At 38.8% G+C, this 18,858-nt stretch overlaps 1 protein-coding gene and 1 long non-coding RNA gene across 38 annotated transcripts in view; one reads left to right on the forward strand and one right to left on the reverse strand.

The window, feature by feature from the left end:
• The window catches only part of ZNF569 (zinc finger protein 569), a 103,647-nt gene that overhangs the window by 23,147 nt on the left and 61,642 nt on the right, over positions 1-18,858 (reverse strand). For 32 of the 35 annotated variants that reach the window (XM_074023366.1, XM_074023369.1, XM_045381332.3 and 29 more), the window contains one exon: positions 6,021-9,602. The exons of the other annotated variants lie outside the window; for them this stretch is intronic. In XM_074023366.1, coding sequence (XP_073879467.1) covers positions 7,780-9,602 — 1,823 coding nt within the window. In that variant the 3' untranslated portion in view covers positions 6,021-7,779. Of the gene's footprint in view, positions 1-6,020; positions 9,603-18,858 lie in introns of those variants that run through there. 35 annotated transcript variants of the gene reach the window in all.
• Positions 1-18,858, forward strand: part of LOC135968485 (uncharacterized) — a 53,316-nt gene that overhangs the window by 13,257 nt on the left and 21,201 nt on the right. The gene's annotated exons all lie outside the window — the stretch shown is intronic.

Below are 18,858 nucleotides of genomic sequence, written 5' to 3' on the forward strand. Positions count from 1 at the left end.
TTTTTGAGAAGGAGTTTCACTCTTCTTGCCCAGGCTGGAGTGCAATGGTGCGATCTAGGCTCACTGCAACCTTGGCCTCCCAGGTAAAAGTGATTCTCCTGTCTCACCCTCCCAAGTAGCTGGGATTACAGGCATGTGCCACCAGGCCTGGCTAATTTTTTTGTGTTTAGTAGAGACAGGGTTTCACCATGTTAGTAAGGCTGGCTGCGAACTCCTGACCTCAGGTGATCCACCCTCCTTGGCCTCTCAAAGTGCTGGGATTACAGACGTGTGCCACTGCACCCGGCCCCCTCCCTGTGGAGATGTCATTACCATGTCACCTGTAAGAAGAACAATGACATTGTCTACAAGAAGAGACTGGGACACTTCCACAGAAGAGTGCCACTTTTGTTCCAGATGCAAATTATAATCATTAATTGTTGGCGTCAATGAGATGGGCTTAATGAGCATAAACCCATAGCATAGAAGTTTTGACATGCTCCCTGGGGTGAACCACAAGGGTGGAGTGGGTGAGGGAAGAAAAACTGAACCTGTCATAATCGCTGTCACTCAGTGTTTTTAAGATAATCCTGGCTGGGCGCGGTGGCTCAAGCCTGTAATCCCAGCACTTTGGGAAGCCGAGACGGGCGGATCACGAGGTCAGGAGATCGAGACCATCCTGGCTAACGCAGTGAAACCCCGTCTCTACTAACAAAATACAAAAAACTAGCTGGGCGGGGTGGCGGGCGCCTGTAGTCCCAGCTACTCGGGAGGCTGAGGCAGGAGAATGGCGTGAACCTGGGAGGCAGAGCTGGCAGTGAGCTGAGATCCGGCCACTGCACTCCAGCCTGGGCGACAGAGCGAGACTCCGTCTCAAAAAAGAAAAAAAAAAGATAATCCTTTCCCCAAATTGTACTTTCACGTACACAAAATTATGCAGGGTGAATTCATGATGAGACTCACTACTTGCTCTACAGTATGATTTCCAATCTTTTAGTCAAAGGAGACACAGGTCTCTGAGTCTGTTGAAGAGATTCAAACCCTAAACACAAGTCAGCCTGGTTGTGGCTCTCGTCATTTAATTTAATTTTTATATTCTCTCTGTTAGAGATAGGGTCTCACTCTCTTGTCCAGGCTGGAGTGCAGTGACATGACCATAGCTCACTGCAGCCTCGAACTCACCGAACTCCCAGCCTCTACTGATCCTTCCACCTCAGCCTCCCAAGTAGCTGGGACTACAGTTGTGCACCACCATGTCCAGCTATTTTTTTTTTTTTTTTAATTTGTAGAGACAGGGTTTTGACTTGTTGTCCAGGCTGGTCTGGGACTCCTGGGCTCAAGCAATCTTCCCACCTTGGCCTCTCAGAGTGCTGGGAATATGAGTGTGAGCCACCGTGCTGGGTCTCATTTAATTTTATAAAAGCACATGGATTCTACCACCCTATTCTAGTTAGAATTTTATTAAAATTACCTATGTTCTTTTCGTGCCATATATTAGACCTAAAATTGATTCCCACTTCACCCCCTACTGCTGCTTTAATTCCTGTTTCCCTGAACATACAATGGACCACACCTGCAAAAATCACAAGGTTGACTTCAGGAATCAGTTTTGATCTTTGCTGTTGTACCTTAACTTTTTTTTTTTTTAACTTTTATTTTAGATTCGGGGAGTACATGTACAGGTTTGTTACATGGATATATTGCATGATGCTGAGGTTTGGGGTACAAATGATTCTGTCAGCCAGGTGGTGAGCATGGTACCCAGTAGGTAGTTTTTTAGCCCATATCCCACTCCATCCCTCCCTCCAGTAGTCCCCATTGTCTGTTGTTCCCAACTTTATGTCCATGTGTACCCCTGTGGTACCCTTATTGTGTTGTGGAGCTTACACATGAGAAAGAGACTTTCTTGGATTCGTGTACATGGCTCAAGAGAAAATGATTAGAACTGATAGAATGGATAGAACTGTTAGAACATGGCTCATGCCTGTGATCCCAGCACTTTGGGAGGCGGAGGCGGGTTAATCACTTGAGGTCGGGAGTTCCAGAACTGATAGAGACCTTAATTACCTGGTCACTGTTTTTTCAACTGGGATTCCAGGAAGGAATCTCTGGTTAGATGCCACAGTATTCACAACTGATCCTTCCTGTTGTTGGCTGATGGGAGCAAAGCTCCACCCAGATTACCTATCTCAATTAGGTTCTTTGAAACTCAGCCCACTTTAGGGATAAAAACAATGGAATTCTATCTGTACAAGTGACTGTTACTGTAGTATAGGGCAATCTCATTTCTCCTTTAAATATCATCTCTTAAAAAAATTTTAGAGTTGGGGGTACATGTGCAGGTTACCTGGGCATATTGTGTGATGCTGAGGTTTGGGGTACAAATGACCCTGTCACCCATGTACTGTCTCCCGGGTGCCCCTTTTATGTTTTATTGCCTTTTATGTTTTGGCCTTTGATGATTGCTAACTGATTTTCTCCCATAAGTCAGCTTTAAAATCCCATTCCAGAAGCTTGCTGACAATTTATAACACCAGAAAAGTAAAAAGAAAGCATATAGATTTGAAAGAACAAAATATAACCGGCCCCATTTATAGATGATATTATTTTCTACGTAGAAAATCTAAAGGAATTTACAAACAAGAATATCACAACACACACATCCAGTGAAGCAGTTAAGTTTAAATCTAATACGTTTACAAGAGCTAAAAATTACAAAATAATGATTAAAACTGATGAAATCAAAGAAGACTTACATAAGACACATATTGTGTTTATGGAGTGGAAGGCTCAGTATAGTAAAGACTTCCATTCTGCCACAGTGAAATAAAGGCTTAATGCAATTTCTATCAAAATTTAAGCAGGGCTTTTGAAAACATAGACAGGCTGATCCAAAATTTATATGGAAAAGTAAAGAAAGTAGAATAGATAAATAAATTTTGAAAATATGTCAGGTGTGGTGGCTCACGCCTGTAATTCTAGCATTCTGGGAGACCAAGGCCAGAGGATTCCTTGAACTCAAGAGTTTGAGACCAGCCTGGGCAACATGGCAAAACCATCTCTACTAAAAATACAAAAATTAGCTGAGTGTGGTGACACACACCTGTAGTCTCAGCTACTTGGTTAGGAGAATCATCTGATTCTGGGAAGTTGAGGCTGCAGTGAGCTATGACTGAACTGTTGCACTCCAGCCTGGGCAACAGGAGTGAGACCCTGCCTCAAAAAAAAAAAAAAAAAAAAAAAAAAAGAAAAGAGAAAGAATAATAAAGTGAGAGCAATCAGTATACAGCTACAGTAATCAAGACAGTGTGGCATTGATAGAGGGATAGATGCATAGATTTTTGGAAAAGAGCATTCAGAAACACACAAGTAGGCCAAACAATTCAATGGAGAAACACTATTTTTTTTTCCAGCAAATAGCATTGTAACAAGTAGACATCCAAAAAATGAATCTTGACCTAAATTTTATTCCTCATGAAAAGTTAACTCAAAATGTATCATAGACTAATTTTCACATTCAGCTTAAAAATTTTTGTGTCTGAAATAAACTGAAAACAAAACAGTATTTTTAGAATGCAAATAACTGACAAAGGATTTGTGTCCAGAATATATTACAACACAAAAATTAAGAAAAAAATCCATTAAAAAAACTAGAGAGATAGAGAATAGATTAGTAATTGCCAGGGGTTAGGGATGGGGAGTGAGGAGAGGACAGGAAGATGGGTATGACTATAAATGGATAGAACAAGGGATCTTTGGGGTATTAAAAGTTTTATATATTGACTATTGGGAGTGGTAGTTACACTAATCTGTACATGAGATAAAATTGTATAGAACTGTACAGACACATACACAAGTGCACATAAAACTGGTAATGTTTGTGGACTGTACTAATGTCAAATTTGATATTGTACTGTTATATAAGGTGTTACCATTAGAAGAAATGAGGTGTGGGGTACAAGAACTAAATAGTACTATATAGGGTATTATTTGTATAACTTCCTACAAATCTATAATTATTTCTAAGAAAAACTTTTTAAAGTTCCAGTAGAAAAAAGCAGACTTAATATATGAATAGACTATTCACAGAAAATGAAATTGGAGGCAACATATTTGTTTTTTTGTTTTTTGAGATGGAGTCTCACTCTGTTGCCCAGGCTGCAATGCAGTGGCGCGATCTCGGCTTACTACAACCTCTGCCTCCTGAGTTCAAGTGATTCTTGTACCTCAGCCTCCCAAATAGCTGAGATTACAGGCGCGTGCCACCACACCCAGCTAATTTTTTTTTTTTTTTTTTTTTTTGTGACGGAGTCTCGCGCTGTGTCACCCAGGCTGGAGTGCAGTGGCCGGATCTCAGCTCACTGCAAGCTCCGCCTCCCGGGTTTACGCCATTCTCCGGCCTCAGCCTCCCGAGTAGCTGGGACTACAGGCGCCCGCCACTTCGCCCGGCTAGTTTTTTGTATTTCTTAATAGAGACGGGGTTTCACCGTGTTAGCCAGGATGGTCTCGATCTCCTGACCTCGTGATCCGCCCGTCTCGGCCTCCCAAAGTGCTGGGATTACAGACTTGAGCCACCGTGCCCGGCCGCTAATTTTTGTATTTTCAGTTAAGACAGGGTTCCACCATGTTGGCCAGGCTGGTCATGAACTCCTGACCTCAAGTGATCTGCCCACCTCGGCCTCCCAAAGTGCTGGGATTACAGGCGTGAGCCACCACTGTACCTGGCAGCAACACAAATATTTGAAAGGCCTGAATATAAAACATCTGTGGAACAGAATGAAGTGAATTTTTCACCTCCACTGGGCCTTACCTGGCATACATAAAATCACCAGCATCTGCATCCCCATTTATTGATCCAGAAACAAAGAAAGCTTTGTTGAGATCTATAGATATTGCTCCTACTCCAACACTGGTAACTATTCTTGGCTTGACATATTAGAATGTAAACTATATTTTACAGTATGCATGAATGGTCTCTTTCCCTCACTCCAAAACCAACCCAAATGAAGGTGGATTTTCCCCCCCAAATGGATAGCCAATTATCCCAATAATAATTGTTTTGTTTCTTTTTTTTTTTTTTTTTTTTTTTTTTTTTTTTTTTTTTGAGACGGAGTCTGGCTCTGTCATCCAGGCGGGAGTGCAGTGGCCGGATCTCAGCTCACTGCAAGCTCCGCCTCCCGGGTTCACGCCATTCTCCTGCCTCAGCCTCCCGAGTAGCTGGGACTACAGGCGCCCGCCACCTCACCTGGCTAGTTTTTTGTATTTTTTTAGTAGAGACGGGGTTTCACCATGTTAGCCAGGATGGTCTCGATCTCCTGACCTCGTGATTCGCCCGTCTCGGCCTCCCAAAGTGCTGGGATTACAGGCTTGAGCCACTGCGCCCGGCCAATTGTTTTGTTTCTATACTCCTTTCAACTAGAAAAAAATTTGTTTAAAATTAAAAATTGGCCTCAAATAAATGCTAAAATACTGCTGATTTTATTATTCCAATTAACATGAAGAGACAGTAAACAAAATAATATCTTGTTAGGTATGTTTTGTGTAAAGAGAATCTTCTATAAATGTTAGTATCTGATCAAGAATAAAATTCCATTTTAAAATTATTTCTCCAGGCCCAGGTTTCCCCCACCCATTTGATTCTTATTTTAGGGAAATTAGGAAAATAAAGGCAAGAAAAAAAATGAAAAACCCGTAACATTAATTTGGACAACCAGATTTATCACCACTGTCAAAATTGCTTTCACTCTTTTTTTTTTTTTTTTGAGACGGAGTCTCGCTGTGTCACCCAGGCTGGAGTGCAGTGGCGCGATCTCGGCTCACTGCAAGCTCCGCCTCCCGGGTTTACGCCATTCTCCTGCCTCAGCCTCCGAGTAGCTGGGACTACAGGCGCCCGCCACCACGCCCGGCTAGTTTTTTGTATTTTTAGTAGAGACGGGGTTTCACCATGTTAGCCAGGATGGTCTCGATCTCCTGACTTCGTGATCCGCCCGTCTCGGCCTCCCAAAGTACTGGGATTACAGGATTGAGCCACCGCGCCCGGCCTGCTTTCACTCTTTTATTAAAGAAATATTACAGATAAATATAAGAACTCCCATCAAACCTTTCCCACATCACAAAAGGCAACCAAGTCGTATATGGATCCATGACCAATACATAGTACTGTTCTTTGCAAGATCTTATTAAATTATACAAATGTTATACTGTGTTCCGTTGTGTATTTAAATTTTTTTCTCTCAATATTATATAGTGTAATCTATCCATATAACTATAAGTAGGTTTTGTTTCTCTCTAAATTCAGTATTTTGTCACAGAAATGATCACACTTATCTATTCCACAATTGATAAAAATTTGTTATATCCAATTTTGGGCAATACAAACCATGATTCAGGAACACAGTGATATCTCTTTGTGTACATTTGTGGGTGCCTGTGAGCCAACACACCAAAATTCAATGGACTATTCCATGTTTATGTGTGTTTTTTTTTTTTTGTTTTTTTTTTTTTTTTGAGACGGAGTCTCGCTCTGCCGCCCAGGCTGGAGTGCAATGGCCGGATCTCCGCTCACTGCAAGCTCCGCCTCCCGGGTTCACGCCATTCTCCTGCCTCAGCCTCCCAAGTAGCTGGGACTACAGGCGCCCGCCACCGCGCCCGGCTAGTTTTTTGTATTTTTTAGTAGAGACGGGGTTTCACTGTGTTAGCCAGGATGGTTTCGATCTCCTGACCTCGTGATCCGCCCGTCTCGGCCTCCCAAAGTGCTGGGATTACAGGCTTGAGCCACCGCGCCCGGCCGTTTATGTGTTTTTAAAGAAATCTTGTTACCCTAAAGTAATAGGTTCTACTTTCATCATAGTTTTAGAATTTTGCTTTTTATATTCTGGTCTTTAGTTGGATTTTATTTTTGTATATGAGATAAAGTAGAAAGCTAAAAGTTTTCTCCCGTGAACCTTCCATTTATTAAATAAGCCATTCATTCTCCAATGATTTCAATAGCACTGTCATACACAGAATTCCTGTATCTTCTTGGATTTTTGTATCGATGCTATCTTACTACTGCTTGATTTATTCACTCAGTAATACATTGTTTAAATGACAACAGCTTTAAATAAGTATATATCTAATAATAGAGTGTGTCGTCTCTATTTGCTTTGTCAAGTTTGTTTCAGCTATTTGTGTTTCTTTACTTTTCCACATAAAATTTTTGGATAAGTTTGTGAAGTTCCTTAAAATAAAACTGATGTAAACTTCAAGTGGAAGTATATTAAACTTAGCGATTTGGGAGAGAAATTTTATTTTTACAATGTCAAGTCTTTTCAGACAAAATATCATTTTTCAGGTGCCTTTCAACATGTTTTATAACTTGATGAAGACCTCAATTCATTGTTGTGTTTATTCTTAGATTTTTCTATCAACATGTTTTCTAATTAACTATTTTTTGTATAAGTTATTTTTATAGTTCTTCATTGATACTTGGTTTTCCCAATCTTGTTTTTCTTACTTAATACATTGGCTAGGAGCTCAAGTATTGTGTTATGCTGATGGCAGATACCTTGTTTCAGATTTCAATGAGAATTCTGATTAAATATTATCAGTAAGATGTCTGCTGAAAGTTTCTGATAATCAGCTTTTTCATTATATAATTTGTCACCTTGGAAGAATTCTCTAATGTTTCATAAATTTGTGGCTTTTTCAGAAGGCTATCCCACATTCATAGTTTTCTACTCTGGAAGTGATCATGTAACGTGCAATGAGGTGTTAATTCCTTCAGAAGGCTTTGCCATATTCACAGTATTCATAGGGTTTCTAATGAGTATGAATTCTCTGGTGTCTAACAAGGTGTGACTTTTGGCTGAAAGCCTTGCCACACTCAATACAGTGATAGGGCTTCTCACCTGTATGTTTTCTCATATGAAGGGTAAGAGATGAGATTTGAGAGAAGGCTTTTCCACATTTACTGCAGTCGAAGGGTTTCTCACCTGTATGTCCTCGTATATGTATAGTAAGGGATGAACTTTGGGAGAAAGCTTTTCCACATTTATTACATTCATAGGGTTTTTCACCTGTATGACCTCTCATGTGCACAATAAGGGAAGTTCTTTGAGAGAAGGCTTTCCCACATTCATTACATACATAGGGCTTCTCACCTGTGTGACTTCTCATATGTAAATTAAGCAGTGAGCACTGAGAGAAGGCTTTACCACATTTGTCACATTCATAAGGCTTTTCCCCTGTATGACTTCTCAAATGAAGGGTAAGGGATGCAATTTGAGAGAAGGCTTTACCACATTCATTACAATCGTAAGGTTTCTCTCCAGTATGAACTTTTTGATGTGTAATAAAGTTTTGCTTTTGGCTGAAGGCTTTACCACATTCATTGCATTCATAGGGTTTCTCTCCAGAATGAATTTTTTCATGAGCAATGAGATTGGATTTCTGGCTAAAGGCTTTCCCACATTCCTTACATATATAGGGTTTTTCCCCAGTATGAATTCTCTGGTGTCTAACAAGATTTGACATCTGTATAAAAGCTTTCCCACATTCATTACACTCATAAGGTTTCTCTCTAGTATGGATTTTCTGGTGTGTAATGAAGTTTTTCTTGTGGCTGAAGGCTTTTCTGCATTCCTTACATTCATAGGGTTTCTCACCAGTGTGACTTCTCATATGTACAGTAAGGGCTGAGCTTTGAGAGAAGGCTTTTCCACACTCATTACATTCATAGGGTTTTTCACCTGTATGAATTCTAACATGTATAATAAGCATGGAAAACTGAGAGAAGGCTTTACCACATTTATCACATTTATAAGGTTTTTCTCCTGTATGACTTCTCATATGAAGAGCAAGAGATGCAATTCGAGGGAAGGCTTTACCACATTCATTACATGCATAAGGTTTCTCCCCAGTATGAACTTTCTGATGTGCAATGAGGCTTTGCTTCTGGCTGAATGCTTTTCCACACTCATTACATTCATAAGGTTTCTCTCCAGTGTGAATTTTTTCATGATCAATAAGATTTGATTTCTGGCTGAAGGACTTCTCACATTCCTTACATGCATAGGGCTTCTCTCCAGTATGAATTCTTTGATGTCTAATGAGATTTGACATTTTAATGAAAGCTTTACCACATTCATTACATTTGTAAGACTGCTCCCTACTGTGAATTTTATAATGTTTAATAAGTTTTTCCTTGTGACTGAAGGCTTTTTTACAGTTACTACATTCATAGGGCTTTTCTCCACTATGAATTCTCAGATGTCTGATGAGGTCCAAAGTTTGATTGAAGCCTTTTCCACAATGATTACACTTAAAGGGAGTAATGACAAAATGGGATGAGCTGTTAGCATATGATTTCACAGGTTCATTATATTCACAATGTTCCTTTCTTATAAGGCATTTAGCATTATTATGACAGTCAAAATTATGTTCTAAACACTTTCCAAATAAGTCATACTCATAGAGATTGTGTCTGGAAGGGAAAAAATCAGAGTTCAGAGGAAATACATTTGCAAATTTCTTTTGACATTCATTGCCTTTTTCTTCAGTCAGTGTTTTCTGGAATTTAACTTCAACTTGTCTCAAAAGTCTGTCCTGGTTTTTCTGATGCTCATCAACTCCCCATATTTCTCCTAAAACAGATTGAAAATAAATATCACTTACAATTTTTTTTCCAATATCGTAATATGAAGAACATTTTGAAAAATATGCAATTGTGAGCCGAGATCGCGCCACTGCACTCCAGCCTGGGGCACAGAGCAAGACTCCGCGTCAAAAAAAAAAAAAAAAAAAAAAAAAAATTGCAATTATGGGACTGATTATTGGTTTAAGCCCCAGTCTCCCACTACTAAAAAATTTTCAAGTGCATATATCTCTTATCTCTGAAGTTTTGAGAAGGAAATTCAGGAAAGGAAATATGAGTGGAGGCATGTATTTATAAATACAAATAGCTTTGATTGCTTTAAAAAAGGATTTGATAGAAAACAAATTGGTAAATAAATAGGAGATGCAGAATGTACAAATAAAGTAAGAAGAAATAATTACAGAGAAAAAACAAAAACAGGAAGCTAAAACCTATAAGATCATTTTGCAGGACTCTATTAAAATACATTTTTATAATCTAAACGTTTCTGGATTGTAAATTACCAAAACTGACTCTACAAGATTCAGAAAACTTATCTAAATCAGTTTTCATAAAATGAAAAGAAATATGAAAAGTAATACCCTAAAACAAAACAAAAAGGAAAAACCCAGAGATTCACATGAAAATTCTAACAGATTTAAAGAACAACTCCTGTGCTGTCTAAAATGTTCTGAAAGAAAAAATAGAAAAATTCCCAATGTTTTTGTATATGAAAAAAATATATTAATACAAAAACCTGACAAAGATGACACACCAAAAAAGGAAACTATCCAATTTCATTTATGAAAACCAATGTAAAAATTCTATGTAAAACATCAAAATGACCCAAAAGGAAAAAAGTGACCCAGAAGTACATTAAATATAAGATATATCATATTTGAGTCCATTTTTTCCAGGGATATGTTTCAATAATAGAAAGTATATTACTAAAAGTAAATACATTAATGAAAATGTCAAGTAATGACATTTAAAAAAATGGAAAAGTCAAGTAATCAATTCTGTAGATATTAAGATCATAAAACTCTATCTATTTTTCATTAAAAAATCCTTTATATAAAATAGGAACAAATAACATTTAATTTGAGAATAAACTACAGTACAGCCCAAACACCAGCCCTTTACTTAATGGAAAACATTCAGAAGCATTCACATTAAAGTCAGAAATAAGAAAAGATGAGTTGTTGTCACCACTCATTGCAGTACTAGGTAGTACAATTAAATAAGAGAAATAAATCAGAGGTATGAAAATTAAGAAAAGAGTTTGCCCCTCTTAATTAAAAGGCGTGAGTGCAGTGGCTCATGCCTGTAATCCTAGCACTTTGGGAGGCTGAGGCAAACAGATCTCTTGAGCCCACGAGTTCAAAACCAGACTGAGCCACATGGCAAAACCCCATCTCTACCAAAGATACAAAAATTATCTTGGCGTAGTGGTGCACCCCTGTAGTGCCAGCTACTAGGGAGGCTGAGATGGGAGGATCACCTGGGAGGTCAAGGTTGCAGTGAGCAGAGATCACCGCTGCTGTCTAGCCTGGGAGAAAGAATAAGACTGTGTCTCAAAAAACAAAACAAAACAAAAAAAAAAGGAAAAGAAAATGAAAATTAACATTATTTGTCAGAAACAAAACTGTTTACCTGAAAAATCAAGTCATCTGAACAATTATGAAAAGTAAGAAATTCACTACATATCAATCAATATTCATTTTTAAAAACCTTCATATACAAACAACTACAGTCATCCCTCATTATCTACTGGGGACTGGTTCCAGGACCTCCCATGGATACCAAAATCCATGGATGCTCAATGCCTTGCATAAAATGATAAAGCATTTTCATATAACCTATACGTATCTTTCCATATACTTTAATCTCCAGATTACTTATAATACTTAATACAATATAAATGCTATGTAAATCGTTATACTATAATTTTAAATTTGTATTTTTTTATTGTTGTATTGTTATTTTTTGTTGCTTTTTTCCCCTGAATATTTTCAATCTGTAATTGCAGAAAGCATGGATAGAAAGGGCTGACTATATTCAGAAATTATAGAATTAAAAACTACATTTATAATGACAACAAAAAGTATGAAAAATATACAAAAATTTAAAATGTCCAAAAACCATACGAAGAAAACTTTAAAATGAACACATAGACTTGAAGAAATGGAATGGTGTTATGGACTGAATTGAATTGAATTGAAGTCCTAACTCCTCGTGCCTCAGAATGAGGCCTTATTTAGATATAGGGTCACTGAAGATGAAATTAGGTTAAGATGAGGTCAAACTGGAATAAGAGAAGCCCCAATGCAATATGACTTGTGTTCTTACAAAAAGAATGCTACACAAAGAGACAAGAGACACAGAAGAAATGCCATGCAAAGATGGAGAGACAGAGTAGAGTTTTGCTGCCACAAACCAAGGAATGTCTGGGAATACCAGAAGCTGAAAGAGGCAAGGAAGAATCCTTCCCTACAGGTTTCAGAGGGAGTATGGCCCTACTGACACCTTGATTTTAGATTTCTGGCCTCCAGAACTGTGAGAACATTTTTTTTTATTTTTTATTTTTTAGAGACAGATTCTCACTCTGTAGCCCAAGTTGGAGCGTAGTGGTGCAATCTCGGCTCACTGCAACCTTCAACTCTGGGGCTCAAGCGATTCTCCTGCCTCAGCCTCCCGAGTAGCTGGGACTAGGGGCGTGCACCACCACACCCAGTTAATTTTTTTGTATTTTTAGTAGATATGGGTTTTCACCATGTTGCCCTGGGTGGTCTCGAACTCCTGAGCTCAGGTGATCCACCCACCTCGGCCTCTCAAAGTGGTGGCCCATGCCTGGCCAATTCCTGTTATTTCTGTTACCAAGTTTGTGGTATTTTGTTTCAGCAGCCCTAGGAAACTAAGACAAAAGGCATTAAAGGATTTTACATGAGAAAATTCAACAGCATAAAGATGACATTCACAAGTTAATATATCAGTTTAAAGGAGTTTCAATAAAAATGTTTGAAAATAGAATAGCTCAAAGGAAAATGATACTGGGGGTGCCACCATAGACAGGAAAAATGTGTAAGAGAATAATTACTTTTCAAAATACATCCTTTTCTACTTTAGAAGGTCTGTTCTGGCTGGGTGCGATGGCACATGCCTGTAATCCCAGCAGGTCGAGGCGGATGGATCATGAGGTCAGGAGTTCAAGACTAGCCTGGCCAACATAGTGAAACCCCATCTCTACTAAAAATACAAAAATTAGCCGGGCGTGGTGGCGCGTGCCTGTAGTCCCAGCTACATGGGAAGCTGAGGCAGGAGAATCACTTGAACCGGGAGGCGGAGATTGCAATGAACCAAGATCGTGCCACTATACTCCAACCTGGGTAACAGAGTGAGACTCCATCTCAAAAAAAATAATAATCATCAAAAAATAAAAATAAAAAGTTCTGCTCCATGAGTATGTATTATATATCCAGTGTAAACAAATAAAATTGTTCTGAACACTGCAATAATCAATAAAATGAGAAGAACCAATAGGAAGGTTAAAAACTGGATGACAGAATTGGAACATAAAACTGGAGAGGCCCACCTAGGTTACTTGTATAGGGGCAAATATAGTGAGCAGAGGGAAAAAAAATAATAAGAAGTTGAGGTTAAATATGGTATAATAAATACATGAGTTTAGCTTGGATTCTATCCAAAAGTGCACTAATATTACAGTATCATGTAAAAGGCATAAACCAACGAAGACAAAGGCCATAACAGACAACAATGGATGATAGATTTAAACATAATTTTAGCAGATGGAAGAAGATGAAAGGACTGTTACCTAACAGAAGAACTGAGAACACTGAAACCCATGTGCCTGCAGACGAAGATGTCAAAAAGCAAGTTCCTACTATATAACTAAAGAAAGGCTGAGAAATCATGTACCACGAAAAGTGGGAATGAACAGGGGCCCTAAAAAACAAGAGAACTGAATGGAAGTCTATAAGGCAAACAATTGCCTGCATTGTGCTATGAGATGCCTATCACTCCCTAGAGAAGATGGGAGACTACTCTCTGCTTCTGGAGAAATGGAACCAGACAGACTCTAGAGTCAGGGACACCAGGCAGAAGAATACAGGGAAAATAAACTGGCTCAAACAAGGAGAATAAGTGAAAGTTTACATACTTAATAAGGCTGAGATACTCAGTTCCGTATTGCTGCTTACTTCCAATAGGAAAATGGAAATTTTTCTCCTCTCTGCCGGCATCTGTTATTTTTTGCCTTTTTAATAATGGCCATTATGACTGGTGTGAGGTGGTATCTCATTATGGTGATTTGCATTTCTCTAACAATCAGTGATGTTGAACTTTCTTTCATAAGCTTCTTGGCCATATTTATGTCTTGAAAAGTATCTGTTCATGTCCTTTCAATAGGGTTGTTTTTTTCTTGTAAATTTAAGTTCCTTATAGATGCTGGGTATTAGGCCTGTGTCAGATGCATAGTTTGCAAATATTTTCTCCCATTCTGTAGGTTGTCTGTTTACTGATAGTTTACATAAATAATCTTAACTAAATGTATTACAACAAATATACAAAAAGATAATAAAATAAAATCTATAAATCAATAATTCAAAATAGAAACATAGGCATACTTCAGAGATACTGTGGGTTCAGTTCCACACCACTACAATAAAGCATGTTACACAACTTTTTTGGTTCCCCACTGCATATAAAAGTTATGTTGGCCGGGTGCGGTGGCTCACGACTGTAATCCCGGCACTTTGGGAGGCCGAGGTAGGTGAATCATTTGAGGTCAGGGGTTCAAGACCAGCCTGGCCAATATGGTGGTCTCTACTAAAAATTTTAAAAAATTAGCTGGGCGTGGTGGCAGGCGCCTGTACACACCCAGCTACTGGGAGGCTGAGGCAGGAGAATCATTTGAACCCAGGAGGTAGAGGTTGCAGTGAGCCGAGATCGCACCACAGCACTCCAACCTGGGTGTCTAAGAGAGACTCCATCTCAAAAAAAACCCCAAAAAACAAGTTAATACTATATACTCTAGTCTATTATGTATACAATAGCATCATGTCTAAAAAATGTACTACACCTTAATTTAAAAATATTGCTAAAAAAAAGCTAACAATCATCTGAACCTTCCGTGAGTAATCTTTTTGCTGATAGGGGGTCTTCCTCAATGTTGATGGCTGCTGACTAATCAAGGAGGGATTGCAGAAAGTTGGGGTGGCTGTAGCAATTTCTTTTTTCTTTTCTTTTCTTGTTTTTTTTTTTTTTTTTTTTGAGATGGAATCTCCCTCTGTTGCCCAGGCTGGAGTGCAGTGGCTCAATCTCTGCTCACTGCAACTTCTGCCTCCTGGGTTCAAGCGATTCTCCTGCCTCAGCCTCCTGAGTAGCTGGGATTACAGGTGTGCACCACCATGCCAGGCTAATTTTTATTATTATTATTTTTAGTAGTGATGGAGTTTCACTAATGTTGGCCAAGCTACTCTCAAACTCCTGACCTCGTGATCCACCCGCCTCAGCCTCCCAAAGTGCTGGGATTACAGACATGGGCCACTGCGCCCGGCCGCAATTGCTTAAGATAACAATGAAGAGTCACATTGATTGACTTTTCTTTCACAAAAAGTTTATCTGTAGCATGTGATGATGTTTGATAGTACTTTACCCGCAGTAGAACTTCTTTCAAAAGTGTAGTCACTCCTCTCAAATCCTGCCACTGCCTTATCAATTATATTTATGGAATATTCTAAATCATTGATTTCCACAATGTGCACAGCATCTTCACCAGGAGTAGATCCTGAAGAAATGACTTTCTTTGTTCATCCATAAGAAGTAATCCTTATCCCTGCTATCACGAGACTACAGCAATTCAGTCACATCTTCCGGCTCTACTTCTATTTCTACTTCTCTTGCTAGGGGCACATCTACAATAACTTCCTCCACTGAAGCCTTGAACCCTTCAAAGTCATCCATGAGGGTCAAATCAACCTCTTTCAAACTCCTGTTGATATTCTGATCTCCTCTCATGAGTCCTGAATATTCATAATAGCACCTAGAATCATGAATCCTTTCCAGCCAGTTTTTACACTTTAATTTACTTTACCCAGATCCATCAGAGGAATCATTACCTATGGAAGCTACTACGTTACAGAATGTATTTCTTTTTTTTTTTCTTTTTTAAAAATTATTATTATACTTTAAGTTCTAGGGTACATGTGCATAACATGCAGGTTTGTTACATATGTATACTTGTGCCATGTTGGTGTGCTGCACCCATCAACTCGTCATTTACATCAGGTATAACTCCCAATGCAACCCCTCCCCCCTCCCCATGATAGGCCCCGGTGTGTGATGTTCCACTTCCCGAGTCCAAGTGATCTCATTGTTCAGTTCCCACCTATGAGTGAGAACATGCGGCGTTTGGTTTTCTGTTCTTGCGATAGTTTGCTGAGAATGATGGTTTCCACCTGCATCCATGTCCCTACAAAGGACACAAACTCATCCTTTTTTAAGGCTGCATAGTATTCCACGGTGTATATGTGCCACATTTTCTTAATCCAGTCTGTCACTGATGGACATTTGGGTTGATTCCAAGTCTTTGCTATTGTGAATAGTGCTGCAATAAACATACGTGTGCATGTGTCTTTATAGCAGCATGATTTATAATCCTTTGGGTATATACCCAGTAATGGGATGGCTGGGTCATATGGTACTTCTAGTTCTAGATCCTTGAGGAATCGCCATACTGTTTTCCATAATGGTTGAACTAGTTTACAATCTCACTAACAGTGTAAAAGTGTTGTATTTCTCCACATCCTCTCCAGCACCTGTTGTTTCCTGACTTTTTAATGATCGCCATTCTAACTGGTGTGAGATGGTATCTCATTGTGGTTTTGATTTGCATTTCTCTGATGGCCAGTGATGATGAGCATTTTTTCATGTGTCTGTTGGCTGTATGCATGTCTTCTTTTGAGAAATGTCTGTTCATATCCTTTGCCCACTTTTTGATGGGGTTGTTTGTTTTTTTCTTGTAAATCTGTTTGAGTTCTTTGTAGGTTCTGGATACTAGCCCTTTATCAGATGAGTAGATTGCAAAAATTTTCTCCCATTCTGTAGGTTGCCTGTTCACTCTGATGGTAGATTCTTTTGCTGTGCGGAAGCTCTTTAGTTTAATTAGATCCCATTTGTCAATTTTGGCTTTTGTTGCCATTGCTTTTAGTGTTTTAGACATGAAGTCCTTGCCCATGCCTATGTCCTGAATGGTATTACCTAGGTTTTCTTCTAGGGTTTTTATGGTATTAGGTCTAACATTTAAGTCTCTAATCCATCTTGAATTAATTTTCGTATAAGGAGTAAGGAAAGGATCCAGTTTCAGCTTTCTACTTATGGCTAGCCAATTTTCCCAGCACCATTTATTAAATAAGGAATCCTTTCCCCATTTCTTGTTTTTCTCAGGTTTGTCAAAGATCAGATGGCTGTAGATGTGTGGTATTATTTCTGAGGACTCTGTTCTGTTCCATTGGTCTATATCTCTGTTTTGGTACTGGTACCATGCTGTTTTGGTTACTGTAGCCTTGTAGTATAGTTTGAAGTCAGGTAGCATGATGCCTCCAGCTTTGTTCTTTTGACTTAGGATTGTTTTGGCAGTGTGGGCTCTTTTTTGGTTCCATATGAACTTTAAAGCAGTTTTTTCCAATTCTGTGAAGAAACTCATTGGTATCTTGATGGGGATGGCATTGAATCTATAAATTACCTTGGGCAGTATGGCCATTTTCACGATATTGATTCTTCCTATCCATGAGCATGGTATGTTCTTCCATTTGTTTGTGTCCTCTTTTATTTCACTGAGCAGTGGTTTGTAGTTCTCCTTGAAGAGGTCCTTTACATCCCTTGTAAGTTGGATTCCTAGGTATTTTATTCTCTTTGAAGCAATTGTGAATGGAAGTTCACTCATGATTTGGCTGTCTGTCTGTGACTGGTGTATAAGAATGCTTGTAATTTTTGCACATTTATTTTGTATCCTGAGACTTTGCTGAAGTTTCTTATCAGCTTAAGGAGATTTGGGGCTGAGACGATGGGGTTTTCTAAATATACAATCATGTCATCTGCAAACAGGGACAATTTGACTTCTTCTTTTCCTAACTGAATACCCTTTATTTCTTTCTCTTGCCTGATTGCCCTAGCCAGAACTTCCAACACTATGTTGAATAGGAGTGGTGAGAGAGGGCATCCCTGTCTTGTGCCAGTTTTCAAAGGGAATTTTTCCAGTTTTTGCCCATTCAGTATGATATTGGCTGTGGGTTTGTCATAAATAGCTCTTATGATTTTGAGATACGTTCCATCAATACCGAATTTATTGAGCGTTTTTAGCATAAAGGGCTGTTGAATTTTGTCAAAGGCCTTTTCTGCATCTATTAAGATAATCATGTGGTTTTTGTCTTTCGTTCTGTTTATATGCTGGATTACATTTATTGATTTGCGTATGTTGAACCAGCCTTGCATCCCAGAGATGAAGCCTACTTGATCATGGTGGATAAGCTTTTTGATGTGCTGCTGGATCCAGTTTGCCAGTATTTTATTGAGGATTTTTGCATCGATGTTCATCAGGGATATTGGTCTAAAATTCTCTTTTTTTGTTGTGTCTCTGCCAGGCTTTGGTATCAGGATGATGTTGGCCTCATAAAATGAGTTAGGGAGGATTCCCTCTTTTTCTATTGATTGGAATAGTTTCAGAAGGAATGGTATCAGCTCCTCCTTGTACCTCTGGTAGAATTCAGCTGTGAATCCATCTGGTCCTGGACTTTTTTTGGTTGGTAGGCTATTAATTATTGCCTCAATTTCCGAGCCTGCTATTGGTCTATTCAGGGATTCAGCTTCTTCCTGGTTTAGTCTTGGGAGAGTGTAAGTGTCTAGGAAATTATCCATTTCTTCTAGATTTTCTAGTTTATTTGCGTAGAGGTGTTTACAGTATTCTCTGATGGTAGTTTGTATTTCTGTGGGGTCGGTGGTGATATCCCCTTTATCATTTTTTATTGCGTCTATTTGATTCTTCTCTCTTTTCTTCTTTATTAGTCTTGCTAGCGGTCTTTCAGTTTTGTTGATCTTTTCAAAAAACCAACTCCTGGATTCATTGATTTTTTGGAGAGTTTTTTGTGTCTCTATCTCCTTCAGTTCTGATCTGATCTTAGTTATTTCTTGCCTTCTGCTAGCTTTTGAATGTGTTTGCTCTTGCTTCCCTAGTTCTTTTAATTGTGATG

The sequence above is a fragment of the Macaca fascicularis genome, chromosome 19 (genome assembly GCF_037993035.2).
Source record: "Macaca fascicularis isolate 582-1 chromosome 19, T2T-MFA8v1.1".
Taxonomy (NCBI): Eukaryota; Metazoa; Chordata; class Mammalia; order Primates; family Cercopithecidae; genus Macaca; species Macaca fascicularis.